Below are 18,647 nucleotides of genomic sequence, written 5' to 3'. Positions count from 1 at the left end.
TTATGGGCTAGATCGCATCGCACTACATGCATGCAATGTGTGTGCGATGCGATCCGAAAGCAGTACAAAAAGTATGTGCAGCACTCGTGACTGAGGGGGAAAGGAGGGGAGAGAAGGAGGAGAAGGAAGAAGAGGGGAGGAGATAGAGGGGGGGAGTGTTGAGGACTGATAGTGGCACTGGCACAGCACACTGAGAAGAGGGAAGGAAGGGGAGGCGGCGCTGCAGCCTGTTCGTCATTTGATTGACAGCTGACAGGAGCAGGGAGCAATGGGTAGGGGGCGGTTCCGGACATGTCATCCAGGCATTCACAGACAGCGCTACATGCCTCAGCGCAAGTGTTCGTGAGGAAGAGGGGGCAGGTCGCAGGAGGAGGACAGTGTGTGCGCGGTGCAGGAGGGATACTGCTCAGCCTCTCCATACTGCCGCCCGCTGTCAGACAGGTGCTGCGGGCGGCATGCAGGAGGCAGTGACAGTGAGGGCTGAGGCAGCTTTAGCAGAGCAGGGAGGGAGACAGCGCCTTTTCAGCATGGCGCCTCCCTGCTTTGCAGGAGCTGCTGAGTGGGTAGCGCCGGCCCTGCATGCAAGAATAGCAGCAGCCTCTGTACGTCTTACACACTGGGACAGGAGTCAGCGGAGCTAGTGATGTCACTGTTATCTGGCTGGGGGACCCCTGACAGAGGGCGGCCCAGAGTACAGTATTCCCTGACCCGCACCCCCTCAATCTGGCTATGCCCTGATCCCATGTGTTTTCGTATAATCACGGGTCAATTTTTATTCCAACAAAACTGGCCTCTAATTGGATACGTGATAGTGACAATCATTCAGCTGTTTTTATTGGCTAAAAATGCATTGGGCTCATTGGATACCCCCCTAATGATAACATCTAGACTTTTTTCTATTACAGTTGTATGGGTAAAATTTGAACGGAAATTAGTGATGCTGCATTAAAATGCAAAATATGTATTTTGTTTTATTCTGCCTTTCTACTAAAGTATTTCAACTTGTCTTCAGTTCTGCAATGCATGAGCAGGGAATATGCACTTCTAGAAAAGCATAGAGGTTGGCCCGCTGAACTGCAAGTGTTCATTCTTGGAAGGAAGATATTTTTATCCGTGAGTACATTTAAGCTATCAGCAGAAATTGCAAAACTCACAATTACCTGTGGAGTGCTAGCTTTGGAGGATGGGTTGTCTGTCTCTGCAGTGAAGGCCTGTTGAGATTAGGGCATACTTACCTACCCTACTGGCAGAGCCAGCCCTAGCCTAAATGACACCCTAGGCAAGATCCGCCTCTGACCCTGCTCCCCTTTCCCAGCACCATCAACCCTCATCATAGCAGTCATCATTTTGCTCCTACCCGCAATATTTTAAATAGAAACAGTGCACACATTCGGTGCACAGCCCAAACAGGGGTGTGTTCTTGCTGGGAAGGGGCATGGCCACACAATAGTACCCCCAATTCAAATTATGCCACACAGTAGTGCAACTTTATTCACATTATATCATGCGATGGTGTCCATTATTCACGTTACAACAGACAGTAGTACCACTTTACCTTATATACATTACTCCTCACATTATTCACATTATATCCTTAGAAAAAAATCCTGAGAAAATATTGTATTTAAAGCACCTCCATGGCCACACTGCAACCCAGCACAAAGCAGTGTGTGCTGGACAGAGAAGAGCTGCAGCTGCTGCTGTCACTTAAGGGGAGGGGGCCCAGGGCCCCCACTGGGCCCTTCTATCAGACTTTGGCCAGGGTAATTTGTACCCCCTACCCCTTTCTCTCGGTACCCCTGATAATACCACACAGTAATGCTCCTTACACATGACACACATTATTAATGTCCTTATAACCATAATGCCCCTTACACATTATGCCAACCTTTATGAAAAACAGGGGGCTCTCCCAGCCCCCTGGATGTGTGGGCAAGTCTCCTGCAGCCGAGTGAGGGAGATGATGCAATTTGCGGTGAATCATATTATTCTAGCAAAAGTGATGCCATCATATGGCCATTCCCCCCCGCAAAACCCCTTTTTATGGAGTCACACTCCAGTCCTGCTCCTTATATTAAACCATGTACCTAAAGCAGAGGTGGGGAACCTTTTTTGTGCAAAGGGCCGTTTGTATGGGAAAAAAATCCTTTGGGGGCCATAATTAAAAATTTCTCTTACAAATTGTCCAGCTGCAGCCGTCCCACGCTCCGGCCGCTGCCGCTGAATAGGACTGACAGTATCCAACTGCTGCTGCCTATGAGGAATCTCGCCAGAACTACCGACCTCTTGCGAGAATTCCCTTGTACTTGACTACCGACAAAGTCGCCGGGCAGGTGTGAGGGCCACTCAGACCGGCAACGGGGCCGCATACGGCCCCAGGGCCTGAGGTTCCCCACCCCTGACCTAAAGCAACTTTGTGTGCAATTGCAGGCAACTCTAATGACACCTAATGATGTAATGATATTGGGCCTTATTCAAAGATGTACCGAATACAGTATCAATGTAAGATGCGGTGGAGCAATAGTTTGTCATTCACAATGTGAGTGACAGGTAGTCAGCATTAGGTGGAGGGGAGGGAGGGGGGATGATTGCTCTACGGCCCAGCCCACCACTGGATCATGCTAGAGAAATGCAGGTGTTTCCTGTGAATATATTTTATATACACAGGATACCACCACAATCGTCAGGGTATGAATCATTAGGTCTGCAGAAAGTAGGTCGACAAGCATTGGGTTGATACCATTAGGTCGACATGGGGAAAGGTCAACATGAATCTAGGTCGACATGGGTTTAGGTCGACAGGTCATTCGATCGACATGGTAAAGGTAGTCAAAAGGTTGACATGGGTTTTTCACCGTTTTTTTTACCCGAATGTCAACACAGGTTAAAGTGCACCGCATCCCCTCGCATGGCTCACTGCACTCGCCATGCTTTGGGTACGGTGCCTCGCTGCGCTTGGCACACTATTTTATTCTCCCACCATGCCCTAGTGGATGGTAGGGAATGAAATACCGCCTGTCGGCACATGTCGGCTCAAAATACTGTGAAAAACCCCGTCGACATTTTGACTGTCGGCCTTGCCCATGTTGACCTAATGCTTGTGTCGACCGAATGACCTGTCGACCTAGACCCATGTCGACCTTTCCCCATGTCAAACTAATGGGGTCGACCCAATGTTTGTCGACCATCATGTTGTAGGCCTAATGACCACGTCATACCTACGAATGGGATGCAAACAGCACTCGCCATTCCCAGGTTGGGGTGCAGTGGTACACTGTCATCTGCTGCCAGAAAGTGAAACTACATCTCTTGCTCACACATGCACAAACACAGAAGGCAGCAAACTAGCCTTCAAAGCTCTTGCTTAGAGCGGGATTTCTAGTGTGTGTGTGTGTGTGTATACAGTATGTGTGTGTTTGTGTGTATATATACTCAGAGCTTGCACCAGTGCCTTCAATGAGAGGGAATGCTTCCTTCTTGTATATAGATGAATGAATAAAGCGGCACTCAGAGGCAGTGCATTATATCCTGACAACGAAGCTACCGAGCTCGAAACGTTCACACATGGATTAACTAAGGGGGTAATTCTGGTTCACTCAGAAAGGCACAATCACTCTCTAATGGACAAAACCATATGCACTGCAGGTGGGGCAAATGTAACATGTGCAGATAGAGTGAGATTTGGGTGTTTTATTGTTTCTGTGCAGGGTAAATACTGACTGCTTTATTTTTACACAGCAATATAGATATCAATTTGAAGTACAAACCCCACCCAAATCTAACTCTCTCTGCACAAGTTACATTAACCCCACCTGCAGTGCATATGGTTTTGTCCATCTGAGAGTGGTTGTGCCTTTGCGAGTGAACCAGAATAACCCATTTAGTCCAGCTTTTCTATAAAGTGCCGCGGGTACCTGGATGTCAGTCTCTCACCTGCCTTTGCCTAAGCTCCATTTGTTTGTTTGCGTGTGTGTGTGTGTGTGTGTGTGTGTGTATATGCCTGTGCTGTGTATGTTTTTTCCATGTGTCTAAATTGGGCAGTCTGCAGCTAGAAGATCTTCCTGTCTCAAGCACATGTGCTTCAACCAAATATAGAGCAGTATAAATAGTACACTGATCTTCATTATGAGAACTGCAAAACAACTGTTGCACTTCTAAAGTCTCGCCTTCATTTAAGGTATGTGCGAGGAAGCTGTCATGTAAAGTCATGTTAATGTTTTAAATTGAATTTTATAAGAATAGTGACCACTGCGTTGTGTACCAGTCCACCAGTAATAATAGCCTCTACTGCAGCTCCTGGATTGGTAATGATTACGACTCACAACATTAATCCTTCCTAGGAAAACCAGTTTTTTTACCTGTAGCACATTTCACTCTTTAACTATTTAGCTTTTTAGTGATCAAAGTTGGAAGACAATCCGCCTAGCAGCTGTTTTCCAAGTCTAGTCATTTCCTTTTCTTACATTGTTATCCAATCAATAAATATTAATACCGTTTCTTATCTCTAGCATTACTGTCTAACCTATTCTTTCTTGTGCGTCTATGTATTTCTTTAATGCATCAGGAAATGTCATAAGATATGCATAATGTATTGGCGCGCTGGGTAGTTCTACTTGACTGTTACTTTATTTATTTAGAGATAAATACATTTGACACAGCGCCATTGTTCACAGTTGTGTTTGAAAAAGCAAAAAAACATGAATATTTTAAATAACCTTTAAGTGAAAATAGTCTATAAATAACATCTGTCTGCGCTCAAGACAGTAAAGGCAGTGGTAGGAAAATATCTTAAAGCGGTTATTGGGCTAATTTTTGGCATGGAAGAATTTACTAAGATGGGAGATGTATTTAACATGGGTTGTTGCTATGGGAGCCAATGAAAATCGACATCTTATTTACTTAGCACCTGCTAGAATATAATATATATTATCTGATTGGTTGCCCATAGAAACACCCCATGTGTAGTACAACTCCCATCTTTGTAAATTACTAAATTTCCCCCGCAGAGTCACTACACTGTTCAATAAAAGTTCTAACAATACTGTAAACCTGATGAAGGCTTTGTCCTTTTAATGGAAGGCCAGTTCTGGTTGCAATGTATGCAGTGTATGCTTGTACTAAATCTATAGGTGTGCAATCAGAGAGAATCTGCCACAGTGTGCAGAAAAATCCATGTATTGAAAGTGGATGCCCCTCCCACAGAAAATACCACTGTAAATCCATGTTAAGGGGTGTACTCACACTTCGATTTTGCCAGGTTTTTGTTTTGATTTTGCTTACAGAAGCAAAATCGAATCAAAATTGAATGGTTTTTTTAAGATGCTTTCGATCTGCATTCGATTTCGATGCGCGCTCCTGTTTTTTTTTTTTATATCGAAAAGAAAAATAGACTGTGCAGGCAAGGAAATATCGAATTCAATCCAGTAAATCGAATGTGTACACTGTACCTTGAACATACCTCCCAACAGTCCCAATTACCACGGGAATGTCCCAGTTTTCGGGGACATTCCAGCGTCCCTCCCACGGCCGGTAGTGTCCCACGGCAAGGGGGGGCTGTTGGGAGTCCCCCTGTCGGCTGCTGAGCTGCGGGGAATAAATGCTGTGCGCATGCACACAGTATCTATTCCCGCAGCCAGGGGGCTGGGGTATGGCTAGAGGCTCACAGAGCCTTTGGGTCATGCCCCCATAGCGTCAAAACAGGGTCGTGGCCTCGCAGGAGCCGCAAGTATAGACGACGCCCCCTTTAATTAGGCCACACCCCCTTTCCAAGTGGCATCAAAGAACCCGAGCATGTGGCATCCTTCTCCATCATGACAATGTCCACACAAGTCCAGGATAGTGATGGATTTTCTGGCCTATGAATGCTACCAGAAGCAGGGTCTTCTTATGTAACAGTTCAGACCCTGCCCCCTGTGACATCTTTGTGTTTCCACAAATCAAGCATAAGCTTTCTCTGATTTGTATCGAGTCACCATAAGCTGCAGTGGAGACCTTCATCCAGTGTGTAGAAGACATCCCTGCTTTGGACTGGTCCAGCTGACTCACCAAGTGCATTTAGGGCACACAACTTTGCATAGACTCTTTCAAAAAATGTAATGTTTGCTTTGTTTATAAAAACTGTATAATACCTTTTTTTACATCTGGAAACTTATTGTACTCCCGTCATATCTTTACACCGGGTCTCCCATACATAGAATAGATATTCGTCCTAGCACGTAGTGTATGCTTAGCTGAACAAACTTATACTGTACAATACAATTACTCAGTTAACACGTGACTGTCTCTGTGCCACCTATTCAGTACTGCATACAGTACGTACCAACATGACCCGCTCCAGGAGGGACACAATGCTCTGTTTCTGGACTTCTCTCTTAATTTAAGATTACTATCACCTCTGTTAAGATTACTATCACCTTTCTTCTCAATTAACCTGTTTAAAACAGGTGATGGCAATCATTAATTAAGAGAGCAGTCCAGAAATAGAGCATTGTGTCCCTCCTGGAGAGGGTCATGTTGGGAGGTGTATGGTACAGGGTCACAAATCAAAAGCTGGACATACACTCTACAATTATCTGGCAGATCAATTGCCAAATCTGGCTGGTTGGAATTTTTAGTAATGGATGAAAGCAAAAGACAATCCATCATTTGCTCCCAAAAACTGGATGTCATTGTGAAAGTTTCTAATTTCAGAAATTTTTGATTTTTCTTTTTCCAGGTAAACCAAGTTTCATCAAATAAAGACAAAGCAATGGATCAATTTGATTCAGACTTCTATCAATCAGATTATATTATTGAAGACACTGGGGAAGGACCTTACCTTACTGGGAGAAGCAGCGTATATGGGGGGAACATGTGAGTACGTTTTTAAACAGGGTGTAACTACCTTCACACAGAGTAAAGGTGCAGACCAATTTTGTTCATTTCGGCCATTCTGAACGATATTGGTCAAAATATATTTCAGTGTGTATGCGACGAACGACGAATGATGATGCCCATCCCCGCCAGTTGTTCATCAAGGTTGTTCGTCAACTGTGCATGCAGCTCAATTTGGATATCTTTCATCTTTCGTCAACATCTTTCATAAACATCTTTCGTCCAGGACACTGTGTTCAAGGGAAAATTGTCATCAGTGTCTTTCAGTGTACATACTGAAAGATATTTTGACCAATATCGTACAGAAGGGCCAAAAGGAACGCAATTAGTCAAAAAAATTGGTAAAACAAATTATACAGTGTGTATTCACCTTAAGATAGGGTAACAAATTTAAGAATGTATACGTTACAAAATGGATTGCTACCGAATTACATTAGAGCAAACAGAAGCTACAGTATATAAAGGCTGTTTAATAATTGTACTTATTGGGTGTCTGTGTAGGCCAAGAGAGGCAGAATATATGCAAGCGGGAAAGATGTCATCTCCTTTGGAGCAAACAGGGTATATTTATGAAGAACCGTCATATAACACATTTTATAAATTCCAGAAGAGTGACAGCTATGAAGAGGAGCTGCCGTTGTTGGAAGGTAATGTTGCTGGCAGTGGTTAACCTGTACTCTTGTTTGTATATAATACATTTAAAGCTATTTTCTATTGGAATGGACAACACATTGTGGAAGTGTTTTCTATTGCCTCCATGCAGTATTAGTCATGGGATTATCCGTCATGAGACGCTGAATCAATTGAGTTGGGTGAATAAGAGCAAAAGAATCTTGGGCAAATATGTAAAACCAGACTGAGGGACCCAGCTGACACGTTACTTACTGTACCTTTTGTGTTTTCATTTTTACTGCAGTAGGGAATTTACCACTAGTCTGCCAATGCAGCTGCTTGTGGCCCAGCTTGTCCCAGAGGGCCTACGGACAGGGGTGAATCATGGAGCCACAAGGGCATTTCTGATTTCTAGTAGACTCTGACCTCTGCTGAAAATGCCAGAGCGCTGGGCTGGCTGCATACTCCCGGTAGACTGTCAATGATTGGACAGCTGTCGGTGCTGGCTCCAGTATTGTCCTGTGTCCAAATGAGTGTGCAACATCAGATTACTGTAAATCAATTTGTACAGTATCCTTCTGCAGACACATCATTGTGATTACAGCTGGCCATACACTACATAGCTCTCTCGCAGCAGTGTATGGCCAGCCAATGCCCCACGAGCTGCCCAGGACCTTCCCGGACGGCAGGGTCATATTGAAATCATTGCATGCAATCCTTTACATGCTCCCTACTGCCGGGAGTAAGGTCCGAGGTCGGACCCCTGACTCAGGTCCAATACGCACGGGACCGCCAATCGGACCTGAGGGGACATTACACTCACCCAATTTGGGCTGATTTCACCCGTTTCCAATGGAACTGGCTGAGAAATCAGCCCAAATCGCGGAAGTGTATGTTGGCCATAAGATGTATTTTTGGTAAAGAAAGAAACCCAACCAGTGGAGGCTCCAGAGGAGAGCTGCAGCACAGCTCTAGATTCAAATAGAGGAGCCACATCCACTGCCAGTGAGTAAGATTAGAATGGCAGTTGCTGTGGCTCCCCCATTTATTTTTCATATACAGAATTAACAGTTTCTAATATAACTCAGTGAATTCCATTGCACTTTACAATTGGAAACAGTGATACAATAAACTGGGTATTTACAGACAGATGAAAAAGTAGGAGGGCCCTCCTTGCAAGCTTACTAACTATAGGGAAATAGGTATTGATACACATAGGATAGGTGTCATAGGTGTGCGCACATTGAGTGTTAGGGGTGCACAGGCACCCAGTGGCGTAACTACTGTAAGGCAGCCCCAGCAGCCGCTTGGGGGAGCAAGCAGCAGCAGGGTCTGTGTGGGCGCCGGCACCCGCTTGGCGCACTGACATGCTTCTGCCTGCCGCTGTCCACTGGACGTGAGTCAGCTGCAGTGCGGGTGGGGCCCTGGCAGAGATGGCAAATTCCCCCACTGATTCAATTGACTGTACACAGAGACGGCTATTGGCTACTGTGTACATGATGGGTGGGCGGATGGGCGTGCTAGGGCGGCTTGGGATGCGTTGGAGCCAAGGGAAGCAGCAGTGTCTGCTGGTCTCTCTTCCTCTCTCCTGCTTCAGCTTCTCCGTTATGCGTATGACGTCATCACGTCACATGCTGGGGAAACATGCTGGAGAGGAGCCTGGAGGGGGGGGGGGGCACACACTTTTTGGCAGGGGGGAGCAAAATTTATAGTTATGCCACTGCAGGCACCCCCAAATGCTGTGCCCACCCTTATGTACACCTCCCTGCCGCTTGCAATACTTTTTACCAAAGACTTTTGCTTTTTAGAACTGTATTCCATTAAAAGAAGCACCCATTAATTAATTGTGTGTTTTGCATTGTTAATTGCACTAGACATTGTCATATCACAACATACCTGCGTCATCCATATAAGTTTTTTACTTTATTAGCATGTACTGTTACACAGAGTAAGAGAGATGTTTTACATTATGGTGAGGGCCAATAGATGTGGTAGACACACCTGATTGGCAGTGTTAGACACACCCAATAGGCAGCAGTACATAATGGTGGAGATTCGCTAAGTTTTGATAAGAGATGTGTAGAAAAGGTTGCCAGGCGTCACCTGCCATAGGCTTTTTACTCCAGAGTTTAGATTATAAAATCATTAGAATAATAAAAATAAGATTTTTAAAATATATTCTTTGTATTTTTGACTTATTTTGTAAAATCAAAACTCTGGTGTATACGTTAGTATAACAGGAAAGGCTGTGCCTCACCTGCCTTACCCACTGCACGCCACTGGTGCATACACACTGGATGATTTTGCCTAGTGTGTATGAATGGGGAATGTATGGTTTCTTCTTCTTCAAAAAATACAGTTTATTAAATATAGAGAAAACACCCCACAGCTAGAGAATTATAGAGTGTAATTCATTTGCCTACAAATTCTTTTTTTATTGCAGAATTGGGCATTAATTTTGATCACATCTGGCAGAAGACATTAACAGTGCTGAACCCATGGAAGCCAGCAGATGGCAGTATTATGAATGAAACTGACCTGACAGGCCCTCTGATGTTCTGCTTTGCACTTGGCTCCACGCTTTTGCTGGTACCTATAATCATGCATTTATTATGGATAATTGCTTCGTGTATCAACTGAAGCAGTTTATCAAGCATAATTATTTCACGTATGTATGTGTAACAATATGCTAATGCAGTGTTTAAAATAATGTTCGGTGATAATATAGTTCTCCATCTTCTACTCCTGTCTGGCCGCCCTTGTTACTTAGAAATATTGGTATGTTTTATTAGTATATAACTATTTGTCTTTGAAAAACCCTGTCAAGTGTGAACTAATTCCGGGAGCAATCGTATCTCGTGGTGACAAAAATTTATAAACCAATTGACAGGATTTTTAAAAATACATTTCTGGGGCTTTCAAGCAAATAAATATTTTTTAATTAGGGATTGCAGAATGGTAATTACTGTATAGGTGATAGATGGTATTAGTCACTTTGTTGGTGTTTAGCATAACAATATGTAATGCATTTGACATTGCAGGTTCTTAAGGGGGCATACACACTGAGCGATTTTGTGCTCTTTTCTAAGCAATCTGACTAGAATGCTTAGAAAGTAAGCACAGATCTCTCCGTGTGTATGCCCCAAGTGATTACAATGCGCAGTAATCGCATGCTAACTAAGTCAGTGCATGCCATTGCTTAGCAAGTGACTGGAAATTTCTCTGTGTGTACAGAATGAGCGATCAGGGCTGGATTAAGGGGGGGGGGGGGGCCTCAGGTGGTCAGTATCTCTAGGAGCCCCCTGTGGTTGGCCTGTATTTACAAGTTATTTTTTTTTTAACTAAATGTTTTGTGCATAGCAGTGGGGTATAGCTGCAGCTTCACCTATCTGCCAATGTGACAATGATTAATGGTGCTGAGCATCGAAAACCAAAGAACACTGACTGCACAAGTGTGCAATGCATTACTGTGAGTTGACTAAGTTCCATAAGAGTTTGCACAAGAAGTCAGAGACTGAGAGGCTTGTGCTGAGGTCTGCTTGGTGGAGCTCATCATGTGCTTCTCAGGCCCATGGAAGACAGAAGTAGCGGCCTCGTCATGGGAGGGTTTTCGATCAGATGCAGTGCTGAGCCTGTCAGGGCTCCTACAGAGTAAGGTACAGAAGCTCAAACACAGGCTTTTCATGTGGTATTTTACACTATCTATCTACAGATGGGTCAGGTCCCATCTTTGCAGAGGATGGCGCTGGCGTCGCCAGCCGCCATCCCCCGCCAGCGCCATGGCGATGGTGAGAAGGGGACGCACGCGCACGAGAGGGCGCGCGCGTCCCCTTCCGACGGCGCTTCCATCAGTTCCCCGGGTCCCCGCCGGCTTGCCGGCGGTAACCCGGGGTCCCCGCCGCCTGTCCGCACCCCCCACTAACCCCCCTAACCCTGTCCGTCTCCCTGAGGCGGAGACGGACAGGGTTTCCGTCGCGCCAGCGACGGAGACTGAGACGCGCGTGCGCGTGAGACGCACGTGCGTCTCAGTCTCCTCGCTGGCGAGGCTGCTGGCGGGTCGCCAGCGCGTACGTTCTGGCGACCCGCCAGCAAGGATGTAGATAGTAACATACTGTATCTATCTATCTTTTTTTCTATCTATCTATACAGTATATATATTTATGTTTATATTAAACCCCCCTGTAGTTACCCATTGACCAAGTTTATACTGCCTTTTCTTTGTGTTTTGACCGTGTAATATTCTCCTGTGCAGTTTGCAGCCAGTAATGACAAGTGGGAGGGGGCCCCCCTGTCTAAAGTGACCCGGGCCCACCTGAAGGCTTAATCCGACCCTGTGAGCGATAGTGATCAAGATCTCTCATTCTGCTTAAACAAAATTGCTTAGTACAAACTACTGCATGTTTATGTGCTCTCCATGGGCGATCTGGACACAGGGAAATCCCTTCCCTAAATTGCTTAGCACACATCTCTACGTGTGTATGCCCCTTTTACAGCTCAGTTCTGCTTCTAGAGTAAATATTTAATGAAATAGTAACTGAAATATACATGACACTGTAATGCTTGTTGTGTATCACAGGAACTCTATAGAGCAGGTCACAGTTATGTGAACATGCCATTACTTTCTTCCATATGTGGCACATAAGGAAATAAAGGGCCTGATTCAGATTGCATGCCAAGCCGATATGAGCGCAGTTGACATACAATGTTTGTTTTAAGAACTGTGCATTCGTCCGAGCTGCACTATGTATGTATCTGATTGTTCCTGCAAGGAAATGCAGAACTAATATGAATGTAGACAGTATGGATTTCAGTGGGCATTCAGATGGAGGACTGGTCCAAGCTTCAATGGCAAATTGTCCCGTTTACCGGGTCCAGCAGTGTCCGGCTGGGGGGGGGGGGGTGCAGTTGGGAGTCCCTGCTGCTACCCGCTTGTCAGCATCTATTCCCCACAGGCAGAGGGGCAGCAGCGTCTAAATGGGGGTATGGCCTCACATGATTGACCTGATTTGAAGGCCACACCCCCAAAATTTCAGGTGGTATACAATGGTGTGCATGGCCAGGTAAACAGGCTTCCACATAAAAATAGGCTCATCATTATCGAGTATTAAAATTGTACTGTGTTTGCAGTTTTCTTGAAGAATGATGCATTTTTCTACTTTATGCATTTAAGGTGTCAGTGGGGCTGGTAGTGTAGGTCAGTGGGGTCAAACTCACAACACAACAGTTTTTGTGGAAATACACACCCCAGCATGCCCTACCACAGATTTTATCTAATAGATTGCTAAAACTGTGGCAAGGCATGCTGAGACGTGTAGTTCCACAACAGCTGGAAGGTCATGAGTTTGACACCACTGGTGTAGGTGGTGTACAATCGTGTTACATACAGTGAGTGGCTGTCAGCACTCTGATTGGTTGGTAGCACCAGCCATCAACCAATCAGCAGGCTGACAGCCATTTACTGGCTGCTAGCTGGGAGGCAGGTAGAGAATTCTGCCTTGCCGCTGTTTATTGGATGACCACCACCCACCTCTGCTTCAAGGGCTAACAATGTGGTGACCTGGGCAGCTGCCCAGTCTACCTATACTTTAAGATGGCCCTAGTGACAGGGCATTCTCACCTTGGCAGCGTTCAGTGACCTGATCCTCTCTTCATTTCTACTATCCTACTAATATACTACTGGCACTACTTTACCACTGTATTTGTATTAATTTATTTAAATAAGCTACAGACCCTGTATAATGCAAACACTAAACTTCTGTAGCTTTTAAAAAAAGCTGCAATAACAAATATGAGGTTAATAAAGGGACACATTATCAGCAGGGACCACATACAAAGATGGAGAGGGGCTGTTGCAGGGCAGGGGATAGGCAGATGCTTATGCCTACGGCACAGAGAAAACTTGCACCTGCCCTGGAGCTGCCATCTGCCTTCCCCTATAAGGTAGAGATTGTGCATATGTGGAGTTGGAGTTTTTACGTCTCACGGTGCAGCTATCTCTGCAGCAGAAGCAGAAGTATCAGACTTACGCCAGATGTGGTTTGGTGCCAGTGGTACTAAATGCTTAAGGCACAAGGACCAATATGCACATACATATACATATACTGTTATAATGCTGTTATGGATTATCATATACCTTACATGGAATATTGTATTCATATACCTTACATGGAATATTGTATTCATATACCTTACATGGAATATTGTATTCATATACCTTACATGGAATATTGTATTCATATACCTTACATGGAATATTGTATTCATATACCTTACATGGAATATTGTATTCATATACCTTACATGGAATATTGTATTCTTATACCTTACATGGAATATTGTATTCTTATACCTTACATGGAATATTGTATTCTTATACCTTACATGGAATATTGTATTCATATACAGATGGGGCAGGCCTCTTCCTGGCTGGCAAATCGCCAGAACGTCCCCGCTGGCGATCCGCCAGCAGCCTTGCCAGCCATCAGACTGAGACGCGCGTGCGTCTCACGCGCGTCTCAATCTCCGTCGGCTGGGTGACGGGAACCCTGTCCGTCTCCGCCTCAGGGAGACGGACAGGGTTAGGGGGGGGGTGTGGGCAGGCGGCGGGGACCCCGGGTTACTGCCGACAAGCCGGCGGGGACCCAGGGGAGCAGCTGGAAGCACCATCGGAAGGGGACGCACGCGCCTCTCGTGCTCGCAATCGATATGGCACTGGCGGGGGATGGCCATCCCCTGCCAAGATGGGACCTGCCCCATCTGTACCTTACATGGAATACTGTATTCATATTCAGCTTGGCAAGGATTGACACTTGAAAGTGGTACCCAAATGTACACCATACATTAATTGGCAGGTCTAGGTGCTGAAATGTATAAATTGACACAAACAAAAATAATTTTGACCTTGTCTTGTGTCGATCATTGCCATCTTGACCTTGTGCATGTCGATCTTTGGGGGTCAACCTAGACACTGGTGACCCTATAAGCCATACCCCTCTTCTTACAGCATTTATTACCCGCGGCTTCTCATGTCCCTAAGCTCAGTTGTTGCTTGGTTGAAAGCAGGAAAGGTATATGAAACATGGAAGCTTAGCAATGAGGGCAGGCCATCTCTCTCCTGACCAGTCCCAGTGTTATCACCGTTTCATATATGGAACACTTCCCAAACCAAGAGGCCGTGGCCCTTATTCTGATCTGTGCGGATATTCCCGCATTCTTACGGAGCGGTCCGCACGCCACGGTGTTTTGCCGCATGCGGCCATCGTCCGTAGAAACGCCCACGTGTCCTCCGCATTCGGACGGACTCACTCTTTAAGAACAGGGCGTGTTTACGGACGACATACAAACCATGCGTGTGCGGGAGAAACACTCCGATTCGGCACGGTATTACAGAGTATTACAGAGTATGCTCGGGAATACCGCATCCGAACGGGAGCCAAGCGGTGCTACCGCACGTAAGTGGAGGATTTACGCCAAACAACCCACTATGAAGTATCTTCTGCAAGACATCACATGACCCACTTATTCAATTACCTATCCTCATAAAAAACTGCTTATTTGGAATTGGAATCAATTAGATTCCAATATATCCTTACAAGCATGCCTAACACATGCATAGCACACATTAACCCTTACAGCAATTGAAGTGCAATGGTTTCAATTAAAGCACTGACAAGCGTCCTATTAGTGAGTAATGAGTAAAGGAGTAGATTGTTATTGGGTTCAGGTGTTAATGGTTGTAGTCATTAGGCGTACGTTCGCCTACCGCATGAACGAGTGGTGTCCGCAAAGCAATAGTACACTTGTGGACACCGCACATTTCAGCCCTTTTTGCTCGCGTGCATTCGGAGTGGTTTCCGAATGTACGCCCCCCAACATAAGTGTACTCCCCCGTGTCCGCCCATGTTTCCGCCCCGTTTTGCCCACTTTGAAACTACGCCCATGTGTCATTCCGCATGACGCCCATAATACGCCCCTATTTCCCGACTGATTGCGGTGACCAGTTTTGGACGGGCTTTGTCCGAACTGGTACCGAGTCAAGGCGTGGCACATGCGCGTAGCGTTCTCCACGCATGCGCAGACGCCGTAAAGACGCGATCCGTAAGAACGCGGTAAAGTCCGCATCAATCAGAATAAGGGCCCGTGTTCTCTGCGGTCGGTGTTCTCTGCGTGCTCTAGGAAGACAGGAAGCAACATTTGGGCATTTAAATGCACCGAGCATCTGCATATTGTACTAAGCAAGCAATACATCAAATTGGTCTCTTTTTGCCATCAAAACCTACTTTTTCACACTCTGAGGAAATTAATGCTGTATGCTGAAGACGAGGAAATAACATTAAATTATAGAGTGTGAACCTATTACATATCCCAATGAAACCAATTATGAACAGTTCTAAATACTGATACAAATCCAGTATTCCAGATAAGTACTGTAGCTGCTTTACCTGTCATAGGCTAAACCAGTGGTTCCCAAAGTTTTTTGAATCACAGCACCCTAGGGGTAACCAAATTTGTTTCATGGCACCCCAGGCCTAATGTTTCTTATCGAGAAATTTTGAAAAAATATTGAATAAAGTAAATTGTGCTTATATGTCATCTGAAGGTTACATTATGGCTGTTAGTACCTATATTTTATGACTGGCAGTCTCCAGCACTTTGGGCCTTATTCTAGTTCACTCGGAGAGGCAAATTCCTTCTCAAATGGACAAAACCATGGCCCTTATTCTGATTGAGTCGGATGGCTCCGAATGCGGACTGACGGCCGATGGTTGGTGTTTGCGCATGTGCAGAGGTGTATCTGCGCATGTGCAAACGCCGTGCACGTCCGAATACGGCGTGAATTCTGTACAGAAAACAATCGGTTGGAACAATCCGAACAGGGGGTGGAGAGGGGCGTGCAGGGCTGTTTTGGCTCATTACCATATACGTACGCCCCGCGTTTCATGGGCGTTCCCATGAAACGATGGGCGTACGTATGGTAATCCGGCCGTGATGCACGTGTGGGGGGCGGACATATGACATAGCCGGATGCCAGCTGCCCGCCCATATCCCTGCGTTTGCACGGAGAAATGCCCGAGTGGTCTGGAGCACTCGGTGCTGCCTGACCACTCGGTCCAGCATTCGATGGTCGGCGACCATCGGAGGATGGGGGAGGTTCCCGCAGATGGAGGAGGTGTTCACATGAAAAATCCACTCGCGGTCCGTTCGGTCTGCGTCTTACCGGTGTGAGCGATCCATACAGAAGGTGGGGCTAAGAACACTTGGTTCCTGTCCGAAAATACACATCCGACGGATTCAACTAGAATAAGGGCCCATGTGCACTGCAGGTGGGGCAGATGTAACATGTGCAGAGAGAGTTAGATTTGGGTGGGGTTTTTCTTCAAAGTGAGATCTACATTGCAGTGTAAAAATAAAACAGCCAGTATTTTCCCTGCACAGAAAAAAAAATAACCCACCCAAATCTAATTCTATCTGCACCTGTTACACCTGCCCCCCTGCAGTGCACATGGTTTTGTCCATCTAAGAAGGAATTTGCCTCTAAGAGTGAACTAGAATAAGGCCCTTTGTGTATTATATTGACTGCAAATAGATAGAATTCCTTTATTCGTCTCACAATGGAGAAATTTCAGTGTTACAGCAAGGTTCAAGTACAGATAAGAGTAGTAGCATAATAATAAGAACACACATAATAAGATAAGATCCAAACAATATTACTCAAGAATCTAGGAACATGCAGGTCTTCTTCAGACCATGACAGTTGTACATTCTGATTGCAGCCGGAAGGAAAGATCTGCGATATCTCTCCGTTGAGCATCTAGGGTGAAGCAACCTATTAGAATAATTAGCATTGGTCAGTTTGAGGCACCCTAGGGTGCCACGGCACACAGTTTGGGAACCACTGGTATAAACTGAATATTCTGTATGTGTTTAAAATGAAATGTTAGAGCTAATGAAAGATTCAAAAAAAGACCTAAAAGGAAGGGGGATAGTAATGGTGCTAGAATGAAACAATAGGGTACAAGCAGGGCCGTTCTAGACAATTTAGCGTCCAGGGCAAAGAAATAAAAAATGCACCCCCCCAATATACATAAGAAATTGGCACGCGCTGCGAAATAGGGGCGTGGTTTATTTTAAAGGGGGTGTGGCTTAATATAAGGGCGTGGTCTAGTAGGAAAACAAGTACCTTACATCTCACTTTTGCAACCTGCATGTTCAGACATTGGTTACCGCAGGAATTGTCATTGTCCTCCTGCATTTAAGTTGGCGGGCTGAAGGCCACACAGTGACATAAAAATATAAAGGCCCACACAGTGACCTAGTACACCTCGCAGATCAAGGCCAAACAATGACAGGCTACTTAAATCATTATACACTTTTTATCCGTGATGCCAATGCACACTGTGATGACAATTACACATTACGCCGCACAGCATGATGATAATTACACATTATGCCGCACAGCATGATGACAATTACACATTATGTCGCACACCGTGATGACAATTACACATTATGTCGCACACCATAATGCCCATTAGACCCCACACTGTGATGTCCATTACACCCACACTGTGATGGCAATTACACAATACTCCCCACACGAAGGGCTTTACCCACTGTTGGACTCTGGACTCCACACACTTTTCCACTTGAACCAGCTCTTTATACCATCTGATTGGACTCCCCTTATTCAAATCCTATCATTATTCTGGACTTTACCGCAAGGGATACCATCGTCTGCTCAACTTTTGGAGACCCACCTGGTTACTCTCAGGATTACCTGCTTACCATCTTCCAGGCAAATTTCATGGGACTTCAGCAGTATATTGGACACCCTGTTACCAGTCAAACGGATTACAAATCAAAGGGGTAATATGTCTTCGATCATTCAAAGGGAGCATAACTAGGAACAAGTGGAAGTTTCTCATTTCCAGTGTCCGCAGATATTTAACTATTGTTTTATATAAGTGCTTTTTACTGTGAGTATATACTGTTTATTAAATATCCTTTTAAAATTTATGTGATACCCAGTTGATCTATGTGTGATATTTTATAGTGTTAAGCGCTCCACCACTTTCTTCTTTTCCCAATTGTTACTAGGGGACTGACACCCCCCCCCCCCCCCCCCAGGTGTGAGCAGCTAGCAAAGCATCCAATCCCTAGCG

The 18,647-nt window shown here is 45.3% G+C and overlaps 2 protein-coding genes across 2 annotated transcripts in view; one reads left to right on the top strand and one right to left on the bottom strand.

Annotated features, from left to right (window-relative positions):
* Window positions 1-18,647, bottom strand: part of GNPDA2 (glucosamine-6-phosphate deaminase 2) — a 435,608-nt gene that overhangs the window by 53,858 nt on the left and 363,103 nt on the right. The window lies entirely within an intron of this gene.
* Window positions 6,749-18,647, top strand: part of YIPF7 (Yip1 domain family member 7) — a 38,286-nt gene continuing 26,387 nt past the window's right edge. Inside the window, exons 1-3 of the mRNA XM_083155450.1 lie at window positions 6,749-6,852; window positions 7,375-7,520; window positions 9,929-10,074. Coding sequence (XP_083011576.1) covers window positions 6,749-6,852; window positions 7,375-7,520; window positions 9,929-10,074 — 396 coding nt within the window. The remainder of the gene's footprint in view (window positions 6,853-7,374; window positions 7,521-9,928; window positions 10,075-18,647) is intronic.

Source organism: Crinia signifera, chromosome 1, assembly GCF_055691185.1.
Source record: "Crinia signifera chromosome 1, ASM5569118v1, whole genome shotgun sequence".
In the NCBI taxonomy this organism is placed as follows: Eukaryota; Metazoa; Chordata; class Amphibia; order Anura; family Myobatrachidae; genus Crinia; species Crinia signifera.
This window is presented reverse-complemented; position numbering and strand designations above follow the sequence as displayed.